The sequence below is a fragment of the Rhinatrema bivittatum genome, chromosome 2 (assembly GCF_901001135.1).
Source record: "Rhinatrema bivittatum chromosome 2, aRhiBiv1.1, whole genome shotgun sequence".
NCBI classification, from domain to species: domain Eukaryota; kingdom Metazoa; phylum Chordata; class Amphibia; order Gymnophiona; family Rhinatrematidae; genus Rhinatrema; species Rhinatrema bivittatum.
Genome location: NC_042616.1, coordinates 130,297,858 through 130,320,397, shown reverse-complemented (window position 1 = coordinate 130,320,397; position 22,540 = coordinate 130,297,858). Strand labels below are relative to the sequence as shown.

Sequence of the window (22,540 nt, the reverse complement as noted above, 5' to 3'; positions counted from 1 at the left end):
GACTAATTAGAAAAAATGGGTCGTCCCTCATGTGAACATGTTTTAAAAGCCACCTACATACATGCATAAAAGCTGAAAAAGTCCTTTGGAAGCCATGTGCGTTACCTGTGCTCGAGTAACCTCTTAAAAATAGGAGCACACTTAAGCACAGTTGATGCGTTTTAAAGGAAAAATCGGTTCTTACCTGCTAATTTTCGTTCTGCATGCAAGTGAGCACCTGATTTAAAATTACAGCGTATCTTTGCACACGCGTGTTCGTTTTAAAATTAGCCTGTTTGCTTTCCTAGATGAGTGCAATTTATAATTTTCTTTACTAGATGCATTTTGATTTGTCCTTCTCTTTTTCTCGCTCTCTCTAGATATTCATATCCTTATCTCTCTTTCTGTAAAGATAGATATTAATATAGAGAGACTGAAATGTTGACCATGTTATGATTAGGATGAAATATCTCTTTCTTGCATAATTATGCTTTGCAGTGTTCCGTATGTTCTTATGGGTTGGTGGTGTGATAATCTTTGATTTTTTTTGGTCTAGCTCTTTTCTCCTGCTTATTTGGGCTTCCAGTTCAATGAACACTGGCCTCTTTTGGGCTATGGAAGCAAGAGCCTTCATACACAGATTATTTTCCCTGTTTTTACATCGCACTCCCAAACCAGTGAGAGTGACAGTTCTCATCCTGGTTGATGAGGACCCTAAGTCTGTCTATTACATGGCATGTCGCCATTCAAACTTTCTCCTCCTTGGGGGTTGTGGATGCTATGGAAGCAGAAACCTGGCCTGGCAATGGAACCCAGTTCCCTCCACGTGGCAGCGCATGGCACTTGACACTGGGTCATCGAGCAGACACAATATATTTATTTTAATACAGACTTTAGCCTTTGGATACATCCATTTCTGCTGAATTGCTTATTCACTCTTCTAAGAGGCATAAAATATGCTAATTTCAAAGGCATGTAGTCGTAACATCTTGCCTAAACTATAGATCTTCTAAATATCACAACTTGGGCACCAAGAATGAAAATCTAGTGGTCTCTGACAATCCCCTCTACTTTTTATGTTTCTAATGTTAAACTCATTACATTAATCATGTACACACAACTGCCTACCACTGAAAATTTCTGACCATTTTTAGACCATTCTGAAAGAAGCATGAGTTCACCGATGCAGACATTTACCTCTGTTCCCCGTAGGTCTTTGGGATAGTACATGTCTTCAGTCATCTGAACACTTAATCCAAAGTCCACCAAAACAGCCTTAGTAGACATGAATACGATATTGCTGGCTAAAAAAGAGACGCAGGTTCATTTTTAGATTCTACAACAAGTTCACCATCAAGTTTGCAGTGTACATGCAAAAAAGAACAAGGTACAGTAACATTACAAAAATGAGAGACGTAGCAAATGAAAATGAAATTCCAGAAAACCGTAAATATGTGGTTCTCTAGTGTTTAACTGACCAGTAGCAGTGACTTATTTGTGTAAACACATTATCATTTACCGTGTACTGGCACTACTGAAAGTAAACAAGGCTATGGGTCCTGATACCGATGGAGCTAAGGGAGGTGCTGATTGTACCTTTCACAGCTCTGTTCATCTTATCCCTTAAGAGGTTCCAAGGGACTGGAGAAGAGGAGATGCAGTACCAGTCCACAAGGGTGGGAAAAAGGAGGAAGCAGAAAACTATTAATGTGTTAGATTAACATCCTTAATAGGTAAGGTAATGGAAGTGCTACTGAAGAATAGAATAATGCAGTACCTTGAGGCTAGTGTTTTATAGTATCAGAGGCAACATAGTTTCATAAGAGGAAAAGGAAAATCTTGCCAAGCAATTTGTCTGACAAAGTGGTCAGTATAGATCAGTGGGGGAAGAGAAGGTGCCAGCAGGTTTGCCCTATCTGGATCTCAGTAAAGCCTTAGACATTGTTCCACATAGAAGACTGATCAGCAAAGTTGCCAGTCTGGGATTTGGAAGAAAAATTATAAACTGGGGGATAAGTTAGTCGAGCAACATGATTTACAGAGTGGTAGTTAACTGGGTTCATTCTGGTGAAGGGAAAGTGACTAACTTGCTACAATGGTCAGTGCTAGGCCTGGTCCTCTTCTATGTCTTTAGAAGTGACAGTAGGGATGAATTAGAAGGGAAAGAGTGCTGGTTTGCAGCTGATATGAAAATGTGCAACTGAGTAAATATGCCCGAAAGGGTAAATAAGATGACTGATGACTTTACAAATTGGAAAAATGGTCAAAAATACAGGTTGAGGCTGATGTTCTGGGCCACTTAGCCGGATAGGTTGCAGGCTTGATCTTTGCTGGCCTTGATTTTTGTAAATCTTTATTTCTTGGGAGTCCCGAACAATACCAACAGATGCCTTCAAGAATCTTAATGAGCCCAGGCAAATATGATCACATAACGCCAGTGTTATTTAAACTACACTGGCTACCGATACAATATAAGATATCGTGCTGATCTTTGTGCACCCCTTTGTGTTATTTGTTTAATATGCTCCTTGTTATACCTTTTGCTTAATTGTTAAGAACTTTGATTTTCATGATTTTATTTTTGTAATCTCTTAGCCTCAGGTACAAAAATTTTAGATTGTAAGCCCTTTTAGGGGATAGTGAATTACCTATTGTACCTTATTGTAAACCGATGTGATATCTCTTTTTGAAATGAACATCAGTATATAAAAATCGTAAATAAATAAAAATAAATAAATATAAAGCACTCACTTTACCCCACTGCACAATTTACAGTAGCAATGTGTCATGGTTAGGTACCACATTACATCATCTAGAAACCTTCAATCTGCGAGCAAAGGTCTGATGTCTGTCCCTACTATTCAACAGGTGCATTTGGGAGACATTAGGGAAAGGGCAATATCAATAGCAGGGCCCATATTATGGAATAAACTGCCAGAAACATTGAGACTTGCTGCAGGTACAAAAATTGTTTTAAAAAGGGCTCAAAACCTGGTTATTCCAGCAGACATTTGGTGAACTGCTAACAGGAACTTAACTGAGTGCTGCAGTCTGAGAGCTCTGCATAATTTTGTCTTATGAAGTATACTCATTTTTAAGTATGTTGCATTGAAGTGCCATGTTGATGTTCTATGTTTTTTACACTGATGACATATTTTACATTTACTAATTTCATTTGTGTTTTTAGTCATTAATTTTATTTTATGAATGTTATATTGTAAACCGCTTTGATTGTTAAAAGCGGTATAGAATACATTTTTAAATAAATAAATAAATACAATAAATCAGGCTAATTTTAGGATAGCTGGATATATATTCTGTGGTGCAGCTACACTGCTGAATATATAAGCTTAACTTGCCAAGCCACTCAGCAGCTGAATATGGACCTTAATAAGCTTTAATTTAAAAAAGTTACACTGGGCATTTGGGATCTTGAAATCCACAGGCAAAAAACCTATTTGGAGGTGAAGAACTAGCAGTTACAAAACAGTAAAGAGACCGGGGGCATCATCATCACTGATGGGCTTCAAGGCAGCCAGTCACTGTGACAAAGCAGTTGGGAAAGCTAACAGTATACCTGGGTGCATTAACAAAGGTATCTCTAGTTTCTAAAAAGAGGGAAGTAAGATTACCTCTCTATAGGTCTCTGATGAGACCCAAGCTTGAGAACTAAGCTCAGTTCAGTTCTGGAAACCACGAGGTCCATATTCAAAAGCCATTTAGATGGAAAACATAATAGCTATCCGTCTGAATGGCTTGCCCGGTTATATTCTGCCTTTATCCAGCTAAATTTTGGCTGGCTAATAAGTTAGGCTGCACTATTGAACATGTCTCCAACCCAAAGTTAGCCAGATAAGTTTATCTGGCTAATTTTGCTTTCTAAACTGTGTCTGAAAAAGGAAAATTAACAAAGAAGAGGCAATTCAAATGAGGGCCATCAAAATGGGGCATGGCCTGCATAAGCACCATACACAGAGATATTGAAGGAACTAAAGATGTCCTTTCTAGAAGAAAGAAAGGAAAGGGAAGATATAATACAAACATTTAAATGTCTAAGAAGCTTCAATAACGTACCAGAAAATAGTATTTTCCATAGAGTGAAAGACTCAAGGTCAAGGGGGGGAGGGGTCAAAACTCAAAAGAATTCTGAGAAAATTGTTATTCGCTGACAGGATGGTGGACTGCTGGAACAGAGAGGCTCCAGCAGAGGTTATAGGAGACAAAAAAAGAGTGGCAGAACGCAAGACACAAAGGAAACTTAGTGACCGAGGGAGGGAGAAGACCAAGTAAAATGTGTGCAACACAAAAGGGAGGTACAAATGGGCAGACTGGATGGACCAGAGTCTCTCTCTGCCAGCATCTTCTGTTTCTAGGTTCGCCCTTTTATTCTACACATACAGCTCTCCTTATTATCTCTCTCTCTCTTGGGGTACTTGATAAGCAATGTCTTTGTCTTGTGATTTTATGAGTTATCTTTCCAATACAATATTTCTTATATCGAACATTTATCTCACATTTCTGAGTCACGTAAAACCATATCAGACTGTTCACTATTCACAAACAGCCATTCCTCCGGATTAATCATTAATAGCGCAGTCAGCAGCAGCGAAGGACTCACCCTCTCTGCAAGGTTAACAACACTGTAGCAAAAATAATCACATTCCTAAGCAAGAAATTCACCTCCACAAGCTGCTCTGGCAGCATCTTCTGAAATATCATTCTTACTATTCAAAGTCCCTCAAATTTCACTCGGCAGACTGAGAAGACTGCTCAGCTTAATCTAGTTCCCGAGTGATTATTGTAGGAATACTTGGAGAGGTCAGAGAATGTTAACTACAATTATAAGTGAAAAAAACAGTTGAAATTGCAATACCGAAGATTTATTTAAGGAGTCTCATATTTCAGTTGACAATACATGGCTACAAGTCTCAGCCTGACTGTCCCTGTCACATAATTGAAAGCAAATTGAAGCAGCCGACTGGGAACATCAGGCTCATCCTCATTCTTGTACATTACCCAACAATGGACAGGAAATGCAAATTTAAAAAGGAAACATGAACGTACGTTTTATATCATGATGGATCACTCTTTTTGAGTGAAGGAAGTCAAGTCCCTTGAGGATATGTTTGGTCACCCAAATGATTTCAAATTCCCTCATGGGGCCACAGGTCTCCAGCTTCTCCATGACCGACCCGCCTTCTCCTGCTTCCATGAAGAGATGAATGGTCTCGTCCCACAGCAGCGCCCCGTACAGCTCAGCAATGTTCTCATGATGGAAGTGGGCCTGGAATTCTACGTCCGCAGGCTTAAACTGCTCCATTGGGATCTAGGAAATCATGGTGGCCAACAAAGCAACATACTTAATAAAACGTTTGCCAAGTCACGAGCAAGAGATAGGCTTTTAATTCACATTTTATATATGCAAAAGCCCACTAAATATTTGGTGAAGGCTCTGCTATTCACATCAGAAAGACTTTGGTATGAAACTCTGTAGAATTCTAAACAGACTGCAGTAAAAGGACAAGAGAAGGCATCCATCCCGGTCAGAACACGCGGTCTCAGAGATACAGGAATGGCAAGTTTATAAAACATTTTTAGACAGTAACAGAGCAAAGATGTGGAACTGCGAAATCTATGCTCAGCAATAAGTGCTCTCACCAGGCCCAGCTTAACCATCAGTCAAGACTAGAGAGACTATGGCCTAGGGCAGCAGATTCTGAGGGAAGAGCAGGAATGAGCAGTTAGAGTGACAGCAAAACAACAGGTCCCAACAGCCACGCAAACTCGCAGAGCCATCAAAGCTTTCAATCACTTGTACTTCACATCTTTTGTGTGAACAGGTAAACAGTCACACTACCTATTGCTTTTCACCATGGTGTTCTTTATTTTGGTGTGTTAGGTTTTATGTTTTGTTTGGTTTTTTTAAGTGGTTTGACTCACTTTGTGAGTCTACACCTCTGACACCTCTGACAGGACCTGAGCGTTCAGTTTTGTTTCCAGGGTTTAGCCTATAGTGCAAAGAACAGGAGGGGAAGGGGTGAACATGGAGCAGAGAGTAAAAAGAGCTGCTCTGCTCCCTAATCCAGCTCCTCCCCAGTCAGGCAGCTGCAGGGAGCCGGAGGGGAGGTATGAGGCTGGAATGAATGGCAGAGCAAAGAAGAGTTTGGTTTTTCTTGGCAGATTTTTACGTCTAATTTGTGGTCCCTTAGTCTCTATTTTGTGAGAGTCTGTCTGTGATCTGCATGTGTGACTGAGGTAAGATATTCTGCTAACGTAGTTTCTGTGTAGGGATCTGTTTTCCCAATAGAAAGTGTTCTACATATGAGATGAATGTTTTTTTTCTTACTTTTTTTTGTAACTTCACAGAGTGCCTAGAAATAAGATATATATATGAACAGAATCCTATTGGTTCCTACTAAGAGGTTAGTCCCATTATAGAACATGGGGAGAGAAGTAGTAGATGGTTGAATTTTAGCTCCCCCATTGAGAGAATGAAATGGAGTCTAAGAATATAAAACACAGTGCTACCATTTTAGGGTGTGGATTTTTAGTTAGCCCTTTCAGGAGGCAGGATGTTTCTAGGCCTGCTCCTGGTTTTTTTTGTTATGTTTTAGAGAAATGACCCTTGGGCTTCAAGGGATGAAGCCTGGGTATGGATCAGTGGAAATGGGGCCTTTTTTCCCTTTTTGAGAAAAGTCACTTTTGCCCTTTTTAGTTGGTGTAAAGGAAGTCTTTCCATTCGGCTTCCCTCCCGTTTGCGTTTTTCCTGTTTTTCACAAGTTTTATTTTTGTCACCTACCTGAGTTCCCTAGGTACCAGGAACTCAGGGGAATACCATCTTAGGGGCCAATGCAATTCAGTGCGCTCAGCTGAGCGCACTGTTTAACCCGCAGTTGAAGGCGGGTTGTGTAGGCGCAACCTAATACCTTTATGCAATAAGGGAATTAGCGCATCCACAACACGTGTCCAACGCATCAGGAAACTAATAGCGTTTATCACAAATACTCCCAATGCAAAAAAAAAAAAAATGTACGTCTAATACGCACATTTTTGCACTCAGAAATTAAAGCCTGACCAATCCCCTTTCAGGACAGCCTTCTGAAAGGTGATTGGTCCTTTCACTGACATGTGACAGTGAAGGGACCAAGCAGCAATAAATGAAGGAGTGAATAAATCTATATGAAAGTGTCAGGCACTTAATATTAATTTATTCACTCCTTCACTTATTGCCAATTGGTCCGTTCACCGTCACATGTCAGTGAAAGGACAAATCCTTCTGAAAGGTGATTAGTCTTTTCACTGACATGTGACAGTGAACGGACTAATCGACAATAAGTGAAGAAGTAAATAAATCAATATTAAAGTGACGGGCACTTAATATTCATTTATTCACCCCTGGTTCCCGGCTCCAGGAGGGAGAAGATTTGAAGTTTTCAAAGGGCTTTCCTAAGGACCTCCATTCAGTTACTGAACCCCCCCCCCGGATCTGACCCGGACCGCTTAGCCTTTCAGGCCAGATCTTGGGGGGGAAGGAGCTTAGGGCAAGTCAGCCATGGGTGCCCAGTCATTTCTCCTAGGCACCTATTGTCAAGGACGCGCTAGGGGCACACAATTTTCCCTAGCGCGTCCCTTTTAGCGTGGCAGGTCATTTAAATATGACATCGGGTCCCCGGGAGATGTGGCTGGGCACGCATTAAGAAAGTGGGCACAAAGCATCGAGTTCCTGCTTTCTATGCACCGATATTGCATTGGCCCCCTGAGGAGTTCGTAGACTCTCAACCAGAGAGGCCCAGTGGACTATTGGAAGTCCTGTAGGAGAATGAATCTTCCATTCATTCCTGGGGGAAAAAAAAGAAATGAATACAGAGGAAACCTGTGGCACCCATCCGCTGTTAACCACGACTATATCACTAGGATATTGAAGGAAGGAGTGAGGAGGTACCCTTCAGATACCAACAGAGAACTAAGGAATAGGAACATTTGTTTTGAACAACAGGTCTAAAATGTAAGTTCCATTTGTAATACTTATGTCATCTAAATTGGGAGTAATCACCCTATCTACTAAATTCTGGATGGTACAGAGAAGAATGACCAAAATTATAAAGGAGATGGAACGATTCCCCTACAAGGAAAGACTAAAGAGATTATTTATTTATTTTTATATACCGGTGTTCAATTTTACATATCATATCGGTTTACATTCAAACAAAAGTGCAGGAAATCAGGTGATTCCTTTGTCAAATACATTGAACATTTATAATATGGAAATTGATTACAGCCCTTCATCTTGAAGAAGATGACAACTAAGGGGAGATATGATAGAAGTCTATAAAATAATGAGTGGAATGAACAGGTAAATGTAAATTGGTTATTTATTCTTTCAAAAATACAAACACTAGGGAATATGCCATGAAGTTACTAAGTAGTTCATTTAAAACAAATAGGAGAAAATATTTTTTTTACTTAATACATAATTAATCTCTGGAATTTGTTGCCAGTGAATGTGGTGGAAGCTGTTAATGTAGCTGGGTTCCAAAATGGTTTGGACAAGTTCCTGGAGAAAAAGTCCATAACCCATTATTAAAAGTGGATTTGGGAAATCCATTGGTTATCCCTGGGACTTGCAGCATGGAATCTATTTACCTTTTGGGATCCTGCCAGGTACTTGTGACCTGGATTGGCCACTGTTGGAAACAGGATACTGGGCTTGATGGTCTTTTAGTCTGATCCATCATGGCAAATTCTATGTTCTTAATTTATGTTCTTATGAAGCTTTAAAACTACCCCAATAATTGGAAAGACATTTAGCCACCAATGACACGCTTTTTCTTCTCAGAAACAGGAAACTGCTGGATCATTTAAATCTAACCTGTGAAGTATTTTAAAGTTTTGAAACATCTATTATTTAAAATAATATGGGGATTACAGTTTCAATTGGTCACTAGGTCCTGCTGAAGGCTGAGCATTTCAGCCTGAAGTGGTTTTTTTATACTGCAATTGCCATAGTGGTGAGAGTACTGCATGCACCCTTGCCAGCTACTCATATCCCTGTGCCTAATGCATGCCAGGCTAAGTCACCACCATCTATTCAAAGTAAGATTATTAAAGGCTGCCATCCCTACAAGTAACCAGCATTGAAAGCAGAGCCTTCTGTCCCTAATCTGTGCTCAGTATACTTGACACAAAAAGAATGTCTAGTTCACACATTTACAAACATGAAGCAAATGCATATATATCCATACATATAATTACACACACCTCATGCATTCCAAATGCATTTAGTAACACAATGTCAATATTTGTTCTCTATACAGTAGTTCTCTGAAATGCAAAAGGCATTTGTTACTTTCTCTTTGGATTAACTTGTATGCTGGGCCAAAACTATGGAATTCTTTAATGAGAGAAATGCGTTTTACTAGTTCTTTAATGAGAGAAATGCGTTTTATTAGAGATGGCCTCTGTTGTAGGAAGCAGGTGAACACATGGTAATTTCAGTATGCTTTTGGTTAAGATGATTTTATTTCCTATAATTCTTAACATGCTCTGTTTTAGTGTCATATTTTATAACAGATATTCTGTTAATTATTGCTTTTTTATTTTTAAGTTTGCTTTATGTTCATTGACTGGAATATTACAGTTTTTAAGCTTATAGTTTAAGTTTATGCATTAATTACATTGGTATTGTATTTGTTGCAGATATTTTATTTTTATATTTTCATTTACAGTGCCTCCTTGGGTGGTTTTCTTTGGAAAAGCAATATTTAGACATTTAAATAAACTGCCCTAACCTCTGATTTACAATCCTCTAGGAATACTAATCTCATATTAAAACATTTGAATTACTTTCTCCAAGTCTTTTGAACATCTTTAAAATTTAGGGTATTTTTTTTTTCTTTCAAATCATTCCAATAATAAGATTTGTCTACAAAAAAGTGTGTCTGCAGCTTCTCATTGAAGAACCTGAAAACAAAAAGTAAAAATGACAGCATTCCAAAGTTTAATTAGGCTGATCACACAGCAAGGAAACCCCCACCCCCCCCCCCCAAAAAAAAAAGTACAAATATATTCCAACATTATGATCCTGTTCTGCTCTGTAGCAGTGACACAGTTTCTCTGGGCAAGAACAGAGACTTGTGTGCAAGCCAAGCACCAGAAAACCCATTACAGGCTTCTCTTGTGACATGTTTTCAAAACAGGGTTGGGAAATAATTATTTGGCAAGCTAGCCCTTCTGTCAACATACCAGTTTGCATGCCATTCGTTTTCTTGTTTCCTGGTCTTGTGCCAAATGTACTTTCCCAAAAGCTCCCCTGGGAATAAAATCTGAACCAATATTCCTGTAAGTCAGCTTCCATGGAAATAAGAGCACGTCAGAGTGTATTTGATAGCGTCCACGTTTAACAGTAATCATCTAGAGAAGAACAACATTAGTACATATTACAATCCAGAAACAAACGTGTCTGCACCAACAAAGATATCTGGATAGTAAAGAGGTCTTTGCTGGTGGCTAACAAGTACCTGCATCAGTGGGACTATGTGCAATCACAATGAAAACAAGCAGTGTGCCTTTACTGAGAGAAGACCAGGGGGTAGCTTGTCACTAGGATCAGCAGCTGGATAAACTAATAATTCCATGATATTCACTGGAAATTGACCAATAGGAGAAAAACAAAAGAAGAAACAAGGACAGGTATGCAAATGTGCCTGAAGGTTTTCTTGTTCCTTATTGTACCTGTAAACTTGTTCTGCAACAAGAGCTCAAATGCACATGCAAAACTTACGATACAGCAGAGCAGAGGGGAGCCAGGGTTATCACTTCCTAGTGTGATGCACTTAGTGATGAGGCGGAGGTACTCTCTGAAAAATGTATGCTTGATACACAGACAACTAGGGGGAATGAACAGAAATATAAAAAGATGAGGCCAGGCAAGGACCTCATATCTCATGCATACTCATGCATACTCATGCATATTTATATTGAACTTTTGTATATAATTATTCTCCTCTATCTCTTTCTATTTCTTACATTCCCAGTTCATTAGCCCTTGTTAATTGTAACTGCTTCTCTTCATCACGTTATTTATGTTTTTTGGTTGTATTATCCGCACCCCTGTTTTCTGTAAACCGACATGATGTGAACGAGTTCATGAATGCCGGTATAAAAAAACCTTAAATAAATAAAATAAATAAATACTCATTAGGAATGTCCTGAAAACCAGACTGATTTGCGGCCATCAAAGATTCCAGTTTCACACTCCTGGCTTATCTGGTCTGCCTGATCCTGATGCAATACCACAAAGCCTATTTGATCTCGGGCTTCACCATCACATCCAAGCATCTTCAATGCTTGCTTCTTGTGCATTGTTTATACCTTTGAACTATGAGCAGATCTGCCAGAACCTTTCTTAATATCCTAGGACAGTATTGGCGAACTCCAGTCCTCGAGTGCTACAAACAGGCCAGATTTTCAGGATATCTACAATGAAAATGCATGAGAAATATTTGTATGCACTGCCTCCATTGTATGCAAATCTATCTCATGCATATTCATCCTGAAAACCTGGCCTGTTTGTGGCACTCGAGGACTAGAGTTCACCATCACTATCCTAGGATGTATCTTGACTTGCTCTATTGCTTTATCCACTTTTAAGTTTTCTCACCTCGGGTCACTGAGCAGTTTGAACTAGCATGTATTTTTTAATATCCTTTAGTCACTAGTTTTAATCTGTCCCATGCTGGCAGTTTTTAATGGTATAAGTTCTGTTCTAATTCAAAAGATGAATACATCCCAAACCTATGTCACCTTAACTAAACACAAAACACTACCTTGCCAGTCTCAGAGGACATACCAAGGACCGAAGAGTATGTACAGTCAACAACCCTCTTAACCTTGAAGGTGGACTCCCTATAACATGGGAGGAGGACTGGCTCATTGGTGAAATAGTATGGGTCAGGGTCTGGGACTGGCTCTGACATTGGGCAGTTTGTCACATGCACTAAATTCACTTCTGCTGTATGTCCTCAACCACTCAGATATCTGCTGGTTATGCAATAACTGCATGCCCTGTCCCCGTGATGTTATATTCCATTAAAACAAAGCCATTTTAAAACAAAAGCCACAAAGAAATGTTACAATATTTTATTGCATTGCTGAATTACAGATGATTAAAATAAGGCCAGGCACATCTGAAGTCTGGCAAGGGTGGCTCAATATCAATGCTGGGTTTGATTCCCAGGTTAAGCTTCTACTCCCCGTTTGGGCTGGGGATCATGCAGTGGCAGCAGTCACAGGAAATGGTGGTGGGGGGATGTGGCTTTCAGCTGTTGCCAGTTTCAGTGACAGCTACGGTTTGTGGGCCATGATTGAGGCCTGTCACTGCAATGGATGCAAGGCTGAATTGGGAGTGGAATATAAAAACTGGAGAAAACTCCTGGGTACTTGAAAATGAAGGCTTATGGCACAGATGCCAAGTAGAAACCATTTCTGACTAAAATAAATGGCAAATGGAGCAGGAGGAACGTGCTGGGCCAAAAAAAGAATTGATTTGTTATACCGCCTGTTTCCCTTCCTGGTAGTTCTGTCCATTTGATTACCCCCTCACAATTTTTCCAGCCCGTTTTCTCCTCACCTCTTCCAATTCCACAGTCAATCTTTCCTGCTCGTATCCCTCCGCTGATCTTTCCATTCCCCCTCCCCTCAAATGATTCCCCCTATCTGTGATTCTGTGGGAGATCAGGCACATTTATAGCAAGGCCTGGATTTTGTGGCTTTTGCCACAGCATTACGGAAGATCAGGGGCCCTGGCAGGGGTGACTCAAAGCAATCTGCTGCCTGAGGTGAAGGATGAAATAGCATCCCTCCCCCCCTCCCCCCCCTCCACCATGGCCCAGTGCAGGTGAAATCACCGAGGGCCGGGGCGGGGGGGGGGGGGGCAAATGTTTGTTCTCAGTCTTAGGCATCCGCACTAGGGGATGCCGGAGAAATGTTTAATGGGGCAGGGCGGCCTTTGGCCACCTCACCTCCAGGGTCTAGAAATAGAAGTCCTCCATTCCCTATTGCCTGCCTCCCACCCTGCTCCAGGATCTGTTCCCTGGGGGTGTGAGAGGTTGGTGAATAGTGGGAGTCTGTGTGTGTGACACTCTCTCTTAGGGCTGATACAAGGGTATTAGATGCCCTAGACAAACCTTACAGCCTTTCATTCCCCCTTCCCTCCCCTCCCCATATAATTAAAACATATGCATTCTTTTCAATTTTAACTTCCCCAACCTAAAAGGGTAGATTGCATATGGAAAATAGACATTCAAAGTACAGTCTTCTGAAGTAAAAATATCACTTACAATAACATATATATTATATAGGCATACACTGCAAAAAAAAAACACAGTTTCAATAATAATAGTTTAATAGATTTAATAAACTACCTTTCTCATAGTAATCAAGGTGGTTTACTGGATCCCATATGGTATTAGGCCTATGGGTGTGGACTTGGCCCACAGAAAGCCAGGAATAAACTGAATTACACTTCCAATATAGTAAGCCTTCCATATCATAACTGCCATCACTTAACCTATGAAAAAGCCATACTGCAAATATTACATCAGGCCCTAAACACCAATACACACCTCCTGTTAGGAAAACAGATTAAAGCCAGGTGGTTGTAATTCCCTACACAGAAACTACATGCTAGCAGAATACCTAAAGCCTCAGTCACACAAGCAGAACACAGATAGACTCTCACCAAATACAGAATAAAGAGATCATAAAATAATTTGAAATGTGCAGACAAAAACTGAACTGGAAATCATAAGAAGCCAAACTCTGTAAGCAATGCAAACACAATCAAGAAATATAAAACATTAAACATACCAATAAAAAGAATGTCAAATCTCCTGATAAATTCAGCCAATTAAAAAAAATGTATAAAAATGTTTAAAATATTACCAAACACTAATAAAATATTTCAAAATAGCAGATTCATCACATTCAATAATTTAAGCTAACAAAGATAAAAAAAAAAAATCTCCCACTCTCCATACCTGAAAACTTTAGATTTCCAGTCCTCCTGAGATTATCGTATATTGGAGGAGAGTGCACAAACTTTAACCTCTCTCACATATCTATCTATATAAATAAAAATGTAAATGTTCGTTTGTTCAAAATCTTAAATCTCTGAAAGTTCTTCACCGATTGCTTTGAAATTTTGACAACGTTGCATTTGATTTCGCGCGTGTTTTTATATACCTATATTATATAGATGTCACACCTGTGACAGGTAAAAACATGATTTTTGGGAAAAACAGCGCCATCTGTTGGACGTAAAAGCAACACACGCTATCTCTGACCGACGAACCGCAAATGCACAGTAGAGAGCAGCTCTACCGCGCATGTGCAGACCATAGAGCTCTGTGCTACGTGCTGGGTGTCACAGAGGGGAGGAGAAAAGGGCAGACGAGTCGCCGCTCCGAGAAACGGCTCAGCCCGTTCCTCTGCCGCTGGAGAAGGGAGGAGGGAGTATGGACTGCCGGACAGTTACACTCAGGAGGAGGAAAGGGTAAAAGAGTCGCCGAGCCAGTCCATCCACCACCGGGGAAGGGGGGGAAGGAGTTGGGACGGCTGGAGCACAGGTAATGCGCATTGTAAAATTAAACCAGAATGAGCCACGGCAACGCGTGGCTGGGTACAGCTATATATATATATATATATATATATATCAATCAGAACCACAATTATCCTATAGCACGCAATATAGAAAAGGGGTTAGCAACACAAAGTAATCAAACCACCGAATGCTATGATCCCTAATAATAAATCACTTATACCAGTGTAAGTACACAGCTGATAGTGAAATTATGATGGCAAGAGACCTCATACAAGGCATACAAATATAATGCTAGTTAGCACCCAGTATACCATCAATATAATCATAGGTCTGATAATATCAAGTCAATTTTTTTTAAGAATTTTCTTTTGCTTTGCTTTAGTGAAAAAATAATGGTCTATTTTAGACCCATACTGGAATTTGCACTTAGCTTAGTGTGTTGGGAGAAACGGCAAAGACATAGTCTTGAGGTCATATACAGCGCCAAGCCCGACACGGACCGCGTTTCGGCTTCAAAAGCCTTCATCAAGAGCCAGTGATATCTGCAGATTATTGTTGTAAATTGCCTAGTAACCCAGTACGTCATTTCCTGGGTGGACTGTTTTTTGATTGGCTAGCGTCATCTTGAAAAATGGCGCGAAAGCGGCCCCTCTGGTAGAGGAGAAACATCACCGCTTTGATTCACTGCTTCAATATGTTGCTACTGCACTCTTACATTGGTACTTCTGTTATTCATATATACTGATACAATATAATTGCTCAAATTATTTTCTCTAAAGGTGTCTTTTTATCTGCAGATATCACTGGCTCTTGATGAAGGCTTTTGAAGCCGAAACGCGGTCCGTGTCGGGCTTGGCGCTGTATATGACCTCAAGACTATGTCTTTGCCGTTTCTCCCAACACACTAAGCTAAGTGCAAATTCCAATATGGGTCTAAAATAGACCATTATTTTTTCACTAAAGCAAAGCAAAAGAAAATTCTTAAAAAAAATTGACTTGATATTATCAGACCTATGATTATATTGATGGTATACTGGGTGCTAACTAGCATTATATTTGTATGCCTTGTATGAGGTCTCTTGCCATCATAATTTCACTATTAGCTGTGTACTTACACTGGTATAAGTGATTTATTATTAGGGATCATAGCATTCGGTGGTTTGATTACTATATATATATATACACATACATACATATAGTTACCTGGATCGCCCCTGGAGCCTTTTTTAAATATTGGGGTTATATTGGCCACCCTCCAGTCTTCAGCTACAATGGATGATTTTAATGATAGATTACAAATTTTAACTAATAGATCAGAAATTTCATTTTTTAGTTCCTTCAGTACCCTAGGATGCATGTATGTATTTGATTGAACCTGGAAAAGGTACCCAGCAATAGTATCTGTGCTGCAAAAATACTGACAAATACCAATTTTGTTGTACTGACAAAGAACCTCTAGTTAGCTGGAAAATAAACCACTTATATTTAAAATGTATCAACATCTAAAGACAAAAGCCCTACTTGTATCCCACTCTCCAGAGTGGTAACTGATGAATGGTAGAGGATGCTGTATGTCACACTCCCACCTTCTCTAGCACAGATGCTGCTGCTGTTGCAGTGCCTGGCCGAGTTTAAGGTGAGAAGAGGGAGAAAACTGGGGAAAAGGAGCTGGAATTACACATCAGGATACTAAATTAGGTCCTCCTCAACCACCACGCAAGGAGAGCTGAACATACATCGACTGTCACTCACTTCCTCACCAGGGGAGGGGTCTGTGGAATAAGCTGGGGCAGAAGACCTCACCAGAAGACCAAAGGAAAGAAGAGATGAAGATGCTGTGAACTGAGAGTCAGGAAACAATATTCTGGAATAATCCATACAAAAACCACCAAGATGTTCCTAATCTGTGGATAAATGGAGGACCTTGGTTTCCAATGTCAGTCTAGCCGAGTGAAGACTTCACCATGAAGAATAAAAAATAATGAAATCAGAAAAAGAGATGCAACATACCCTGTTTAATATGATCCCAGATTCTTGCTGTGGATGTTTATGCAAATGTTTTGCTGTGTTTGAGACCTGATTTGCAAAAGTGAGTAATTCTTGCCAGGTCCCATATCTGACAGCTGACAGTAGTGAGGTCTCTTGCCCACTAAGTGTCAGGGACTCTGTACGCTCCTCGTTGTCCTTCAGGTCATGGTACATGCTGATCATGCTGTCATTATCAATAATAGGCTCGCCATCATGGTACAGCTTCTCCATGATCTCCACCATGTCGGCCATATTGAAATGTGCCAACATCAACTCTATCCCGTCTTTGTTGTCACTTGTGGTGCTCATATACTCCATTACGCTCTGCTTTACTAACTACCCTAGAAGTAGAAAACAAAACGTGAATGTGAGTAATTCTGCAAAACATTATACAGCTCACACCAAAAACATTTGAAATCAAATGAATGCAGCTATAAAAAATCAAGTTAAGCTAAATCAGCTTGAGTTAAATGCATCCATACATACAGAAGGACTTTTTTTTTTTTTCAGAGAAAAATAAATTCAAAACAGCATAGTGCAATAAAGAGGACTATGATTTACAGCGAGGAAAGTGGCCCTGGCTCTTAAAAAAAGTGGCTTCTGTATGGGAAACGTAAGCCAATAGTTAAACACAGGAGATGGTTGTTCTAAGAGTTATGTGAAAGAGTAAAAGCAGCTAGTTTTCCTAAAGCGTAATTTTATTTCACATTTTATAATAGTCCAGGCAGACATAAATATTCAGCTATGAGGGTTTCTAGACCAGCACAAGAGTGCATGTGCTTTGGTAAATCAAGGTTTGTGTGCAGGCCATTAATGAAGCATCTATCTTCGATGTATTCCCTGCCTGCATGCTCCAAATATCTTTTCTCAGGCTGCAACAAATAATTTACGGTATTTCTTGACTAATTTCTCTCAGCTATCCACAGTACTTTACAATAGGGTTTATTCTGGCTACTTCCACTAGTCACACTCCAGAAGTAAACAAACACTTTGGATGAATCATGCCCCACGTTCTTATTCTTTTACCCTTAAAGTGGGATATTGCTAAATTGATCAAGGAGAGAGAGAAAATACGAAATGCTAGGTCTGCAGAATTACAGTTAGAGTGGTTCCATTGTAAAGTACGTTTCTCGGTCAGATTTCATTTTAAAAGCCATCTGATCATAGATTTCATTTGCAGTGCCTATGGGAGAAGTAAATTCAGTTTGGAATGTTATTCTTGTCGGAAAATTATAGTGCGCCCTCAGCACATTACCAAATAACAGAAAACTCTTACATCATGAAATCATTTGAAAGAGAATGTGACTCAGTAAATCTAGCAAGACACAAACAAGTTTTGGCACGACAGCATTGGTTTGCTTTTCTTCTAATTCTTGAACCTCATGACACAAATAGATGGAAACAATTAAAGTGCGCCGACACACATAAACTGATCCAGCTTTTCTCGCGCTTGTGATATAAAAAGTTACACATGTAAGTGACAATGCAGAAGGCTGGAAAAAAGGAAGGGCAGATTAGCACTGGCTTGCCCCCTGCAGGAACCCAACACTAACCAAGTGTGAGAGATACAGAATCAGAAGCATTTATCACTCTGGCTCGCTTTCCAAAGGAGACTACTGTGTGTGCCTTGTCACAAACATGTCCGCAAAGCTGTCTTGATGAAAAAAATCGAAGTCCACAAAAACAAAGAAAACCTCCCTCAGATTTCTAACTGGCTAATTTAGCTACAAGTCACATATTTCATATGTGTGCACTACAGTGTGTTCAGACATGGGACAAATCACTGCTACATTAGCACGGTTACAGTCCTAAGAAAAACATCTTGAACAATATCTTTCTGTGTTTAGTTTTTGGCAGCACCTCAGATATAATAGCAGAAGTGGAACAAAGTGTTCTCATCTGCTGCTACCCTCAGCTGCCTGAATTTTTAGCTTCAGCTCTGTGATATATTTCCTCCACTCCCCTACACCACAAGTACGTAAGAGCAGGGGCATTCTCTGTCAGCAAAGGAGACTCTCGCACGGGACTCAAAGCGTCATAAAATCTTGATTTTTTTTCACAACTGTCTAGTCTTGAGTCTTTTTTTTTTTGCTTTACTCCGAAACTTTGCAAATCTATAATGAAAGCTGAATTCCTGCAAAGAGAACTGCAAAGCACAAACCAGCGCTCAGATATGAAAACATACAAAACGTGCATGTTTTATTTATTTCTCACATTTGTAGGGCCTGGACAAATAAAAAAAAAACATACAACAAAAAATACAATCAATAAGATATATCATAAAAATGCAATCATTAAAATGCACTACAAAATACAGTAAATTAAACTTACCCTTCCCCCAAAACCCTTCCCTACAAAACAAACACAATCTAAAAAAGATGCTTAAAATTCCAAGCAAAGGCAGATATAACAACTAAAAAGTCACTCAAAAGCAAATACAAGTAGCAAGATTTTACAACATTTTTGAAAACTCAAGTAACCATCCATAGAACATAACTCACTAAGCAACAAACTCCAGACAGATGAACCTAAGAAATAAAAATTTTACATTATTTTGTTTCAATAAGCTTAACTTTTACAGCAGTGACCTTTAATAATACCTTCTGTGAGGAATGCAAGTTTCTGTTGGGAACACAAGTCAGGTGATCTTTCAGATAGCGGACACTCTGAATATGTAAAGATTTAAAAACTAAAGATTCATTTTTAAACTAGATTCTAAAAGAAACAGACAGCTGGTGAAATGTGATCAGGAAGACTTAAGACACATAAATCTATGCAGCTGTATTCTGCACTACATGTAAAAGTACAGAGGATTTGAGACCTGCATTCATTAATAGGCAACTCTGATGGCTCAGATTTCTTATGTGATCTTCTTGTCTGCAGGTGAAAGAGTCCACAGAATGGATGCTCCCAGCAACTGAAGAGCACTTTCTTATAACTCTTAAATTCATTGGGCCTAAAACTGAACATGAGCTCAGAGGGCACTTTCACCTAGCTGAACATTCAACTGCTCTGAAAGCTCAGCCCTAGAGTTTCCAGGTAAATACAGAAACATTTCTTAACAGTGCAAGAAAAAAACATTTTATCTCTGCTCTGGGAGTGCCCCAGCCCGATGCTGCAGGTCTGACTAAAGCCAGCAAAAGCAAAAACCCCTGGTGCCTTGCCTCTTCAGGGAGGAGGAAGGGAATCCCCAGACCTCTGTCACTTGCTGCTTTTCTCTTCAGGGTAGGTAAATGGAATCCCCACCCTCCATGCTTCACTATGCATTAAGGCACAAGGAGTGAGGGAGATATGAGTTACAGTTTTTCCTCACACACCCAACATCAAAAGGTCAAGTCAAGAGAGGATCTAACAGAACTCCTTGCATCCCTTCAGTCTTTAATCCACACCGCTTTTACATAATTGTGTTATCAGTTAAAAACATGCAAAATCTTGAATACCCCCTTGTTTATTTAGTGTTCAAAGTTTTTGAAAGCTCCTCCTACTTAAACACTATAGGGCCAATATAAAAATACATCCAGTTATGTAAGTTAGCTGGCTACATAACTGGATATTCAGCGGTTCGGCAAGGCAGCTGAATACACCCGGGTAAGCATTAAAGTTAGCCGGATAAGCTTATCTGGCTAATTTTAGAACCACTATGGGTCACATCTAATTTATCTGATTAACTTAATAGGATAAGGCTCAATATCGCTACAACTCCATCTAAGTTAGCCAGAGGGGAAAACAGTTCAAACCCTATGTCATTAAATCAAATGGATCTTACCTTATGCTGCAGTCAGGTTTCGTTTAGAAAATGAAATCTGCGTCAGTAGCCTCCTGTAAGCACAAGTTTGCTGGGAAGCAGGAAGCATCCCTAAATTGAACTACAGGGATCCTGCTATACTTCAGAACCCCCTTGTTTACAGTGTACTTCTGCCTCAGAACAAACAACTTCCTGCTGTATTTGTTGCTAATATTACTGCCTATATGTCTCACGCTAGATCTCTCTCATATTTTCGCTTTTCTTAAAAAAATAAACACTGAAAAGACAGAATGTGCAGCACAGAAGAGCACAACCCTCCTGGAACAGCTAAATCCAGAGCTGGGGCAGGTTTTCTCAGCAGCCAGCTCTCCAACCTGTGCGAGAGCTGGAATCCCCCCAGCCTCCCATTTGCAGCTGCCTACGGCGGATCTCACCTCTCCTCTCTGCTCCGGTCAGCGGGCGTGCAGCCAGATGCGGGGCGGAGCTTGCCTCCGCTCCCCGGGCTTCCAGGACATGTCCGGCAATTGGAAGGGATTCGCAGACCGATTCCAGAGGCACACAGCGGCGGAATGGCAGCGAGCTGGCAGCAGCAGCAGCAGCGCGAGCCTCGGCCGCTCGTGCCCCGGGAAATCCCCGGGCCAGCAGCTCTGCCCTTCCGTGCGTATCTTTGTTTCTGGGAAGCGAAACTCGGTCCAACAGCAGCACAGCTGACCTCTGCCGGAGAGGAACATCCCGTCCCTTGCTGCTTGCAGAACACCAACCCCTCCCCCTCCCCAGCCCGAGACTCGGGGGAAACTTGGAAGGGGACGGGACAAGCGCTGGCACCAAGTACAATTTCCAGCTTGCCAGTGTGATAATGAGGATGGGTGGGACAATTGATTTGGGGGCAGTTTTACCACATGGGTAGATACATGACAGTATCGGAATCAGACCCTTCGTTTGTATTTAGTAAAAAAAAAACAACAACCCCGAATCATCTTATATATTTTTTTGTTTCTATTCGTTAACCTTTATGTCCTTGCATTCAAGTTAACAGAGTAACAACACTACACTATGCAACTGTCATGTGATCCTGCTGCAGGACTGGAAGGGACAGGGGATGCTACCCTGGTAAGGGGGAGAGAGAAGCAAAGATAGCAGGGTAAACGAGGGGCTTGCGAAAGTGTTTTAACCTTGGTATTTAAAGGGCTGCAGAAAGAAAAAAAGAGGGGACCTGGTAGATCGACTGCCGTAAAGCGAGGGAGCAGTTTGCTCAGAGGGCGCTAATTGTACAGGTAGCAGATGATCGTGGTTACTAGAGGCAGCATTTGTCAGTGGAACAGTGGTCTCCTAAAACGCCACCTTTCATTGCTGTTTATAAGTAACCAATACATTTAATGCATCAAATACGTTCTAATCTGTGTTTTAGAAACAAGAATCGGCATTAGCAGGAAGCCAGGTCAAGGCGCCTCCCACCGAGTATCGTTGCCTCAATGACTTGTTGTCGCTTTTTTTCAGCTGCATTTTTTTTGCAATAACGAGACAGACCGTGCACGCGAGCTGGAAGGGCGTCTCTCCCACGTCCTTACATTCGGGGACGCCCGAGAACAAACACGACTGCGATCTTTCCGACACGTTGGCAGCTTACAAGCAGGGCCATACCACAGGCTGCGATCTGCCGCGAACCCACTGCCCCTTCCCGCTCTGGCCCCGCCCCGTGTGTTCCAGGCAGCAGCAACCGCGTCCCGTGTCTGCACCGCCCAACGACTGATGTCGCCCAATCAAAGCGCGAGAGGCTCCGTGCGTCATCCGCAAAGAAGACAGCGACCCCATCGGCCTCCGGTAACCTGGGAGCCGCAGCTGCTTTGCTTCTCGCAGTAGTGAAGCTAATGATTTTTAAGGCTGCCTGAACGTTCATTGGGTGACTTAGTTGTCGTTGTAGTGATTCACGATCATGCGCAAATTTATCAAACTCAGAAAAATATAGTGCGATTGGCTCAGGATGTTAGCCCATGATTTATTTTATTTATTTTATTATTTTTTTTTATAAAGGTCAACCAAAAAAAAAATATATATCTAGTGGTGCTATCTTTGTATGGAACTAGCAGAAAACATAGCCAATCAGCTTTCTAGAATTACAATAGTAACCTTTCTTTCTGAGAAACAACATACGGAAAATTCTACAGATTCAAATACAGATTCACTGTACT

At 40.6% G+C, this 22,540-nt stretch overlaps 1 protein-coding gene and 1 long non-coding RNA gene across 4 annotated transcripts in view; one reads left to right on the top strand and one right to left on the bottom strand.

The window, feature by feature from the left end:
• Window positions 1-20,920, bottom strand: part of MAP3K8 (mitogen-activated protein kinase kinase kinase 8) — a 32,276-nt gene extending 11,356 nt beyond the window's left edge. The window contains exons 1-5 of one of the 3 annotated variants that reach the window (XM_029588623.1): window positions 20,786-20,920; window positions 16,589-16,947; window positions 10,222-10,389; window positions 5,044-5,305; window positions 1,177-1,283 (exon numbers count right to left, since the gene is read on the bottom strand). In XM_029588623.1, coding sequence (XP_029444483.1) covers window positions 1,177-1,283; window positions 5,044-5,305; window positions 10,222-10,389; window positions 16,589-16,924 — 873 coding nt within the window. In that variant the 5' untranslated portion in view covers window positions 16,925-16,947; window positions 20,786-20,920. Of the gene's footprint in view, window positions 1-1,176; window positions 1,284-5,043; window positions 5,306-10,221; window positions 10,390-16,588; window positions 16,948-20,372; window positions 20,628-20,785 lie in introns of those variants that run through there. The other 2 variants (XM_029588625.1, XM_029588624.1) reach the window with 2 other exon arrangements.
• A 402-nt stretch (window positions 20,921-21,322) lies between these two features.
• LOC115084148 lies at window positions 21,323-22,333 on the top strand. Its single transcript, XR_003854482.1, has 2 exons — window positions 21,323-21,461; window positions 21,849-22,333. It is a non-coding gene; the product is annotated as an uncharacterized LOC115084148 (long non-coding RNA).
• The last annotated feature ends 207 nt before the right edge of the window (window positions 22,334-22,540 follow it).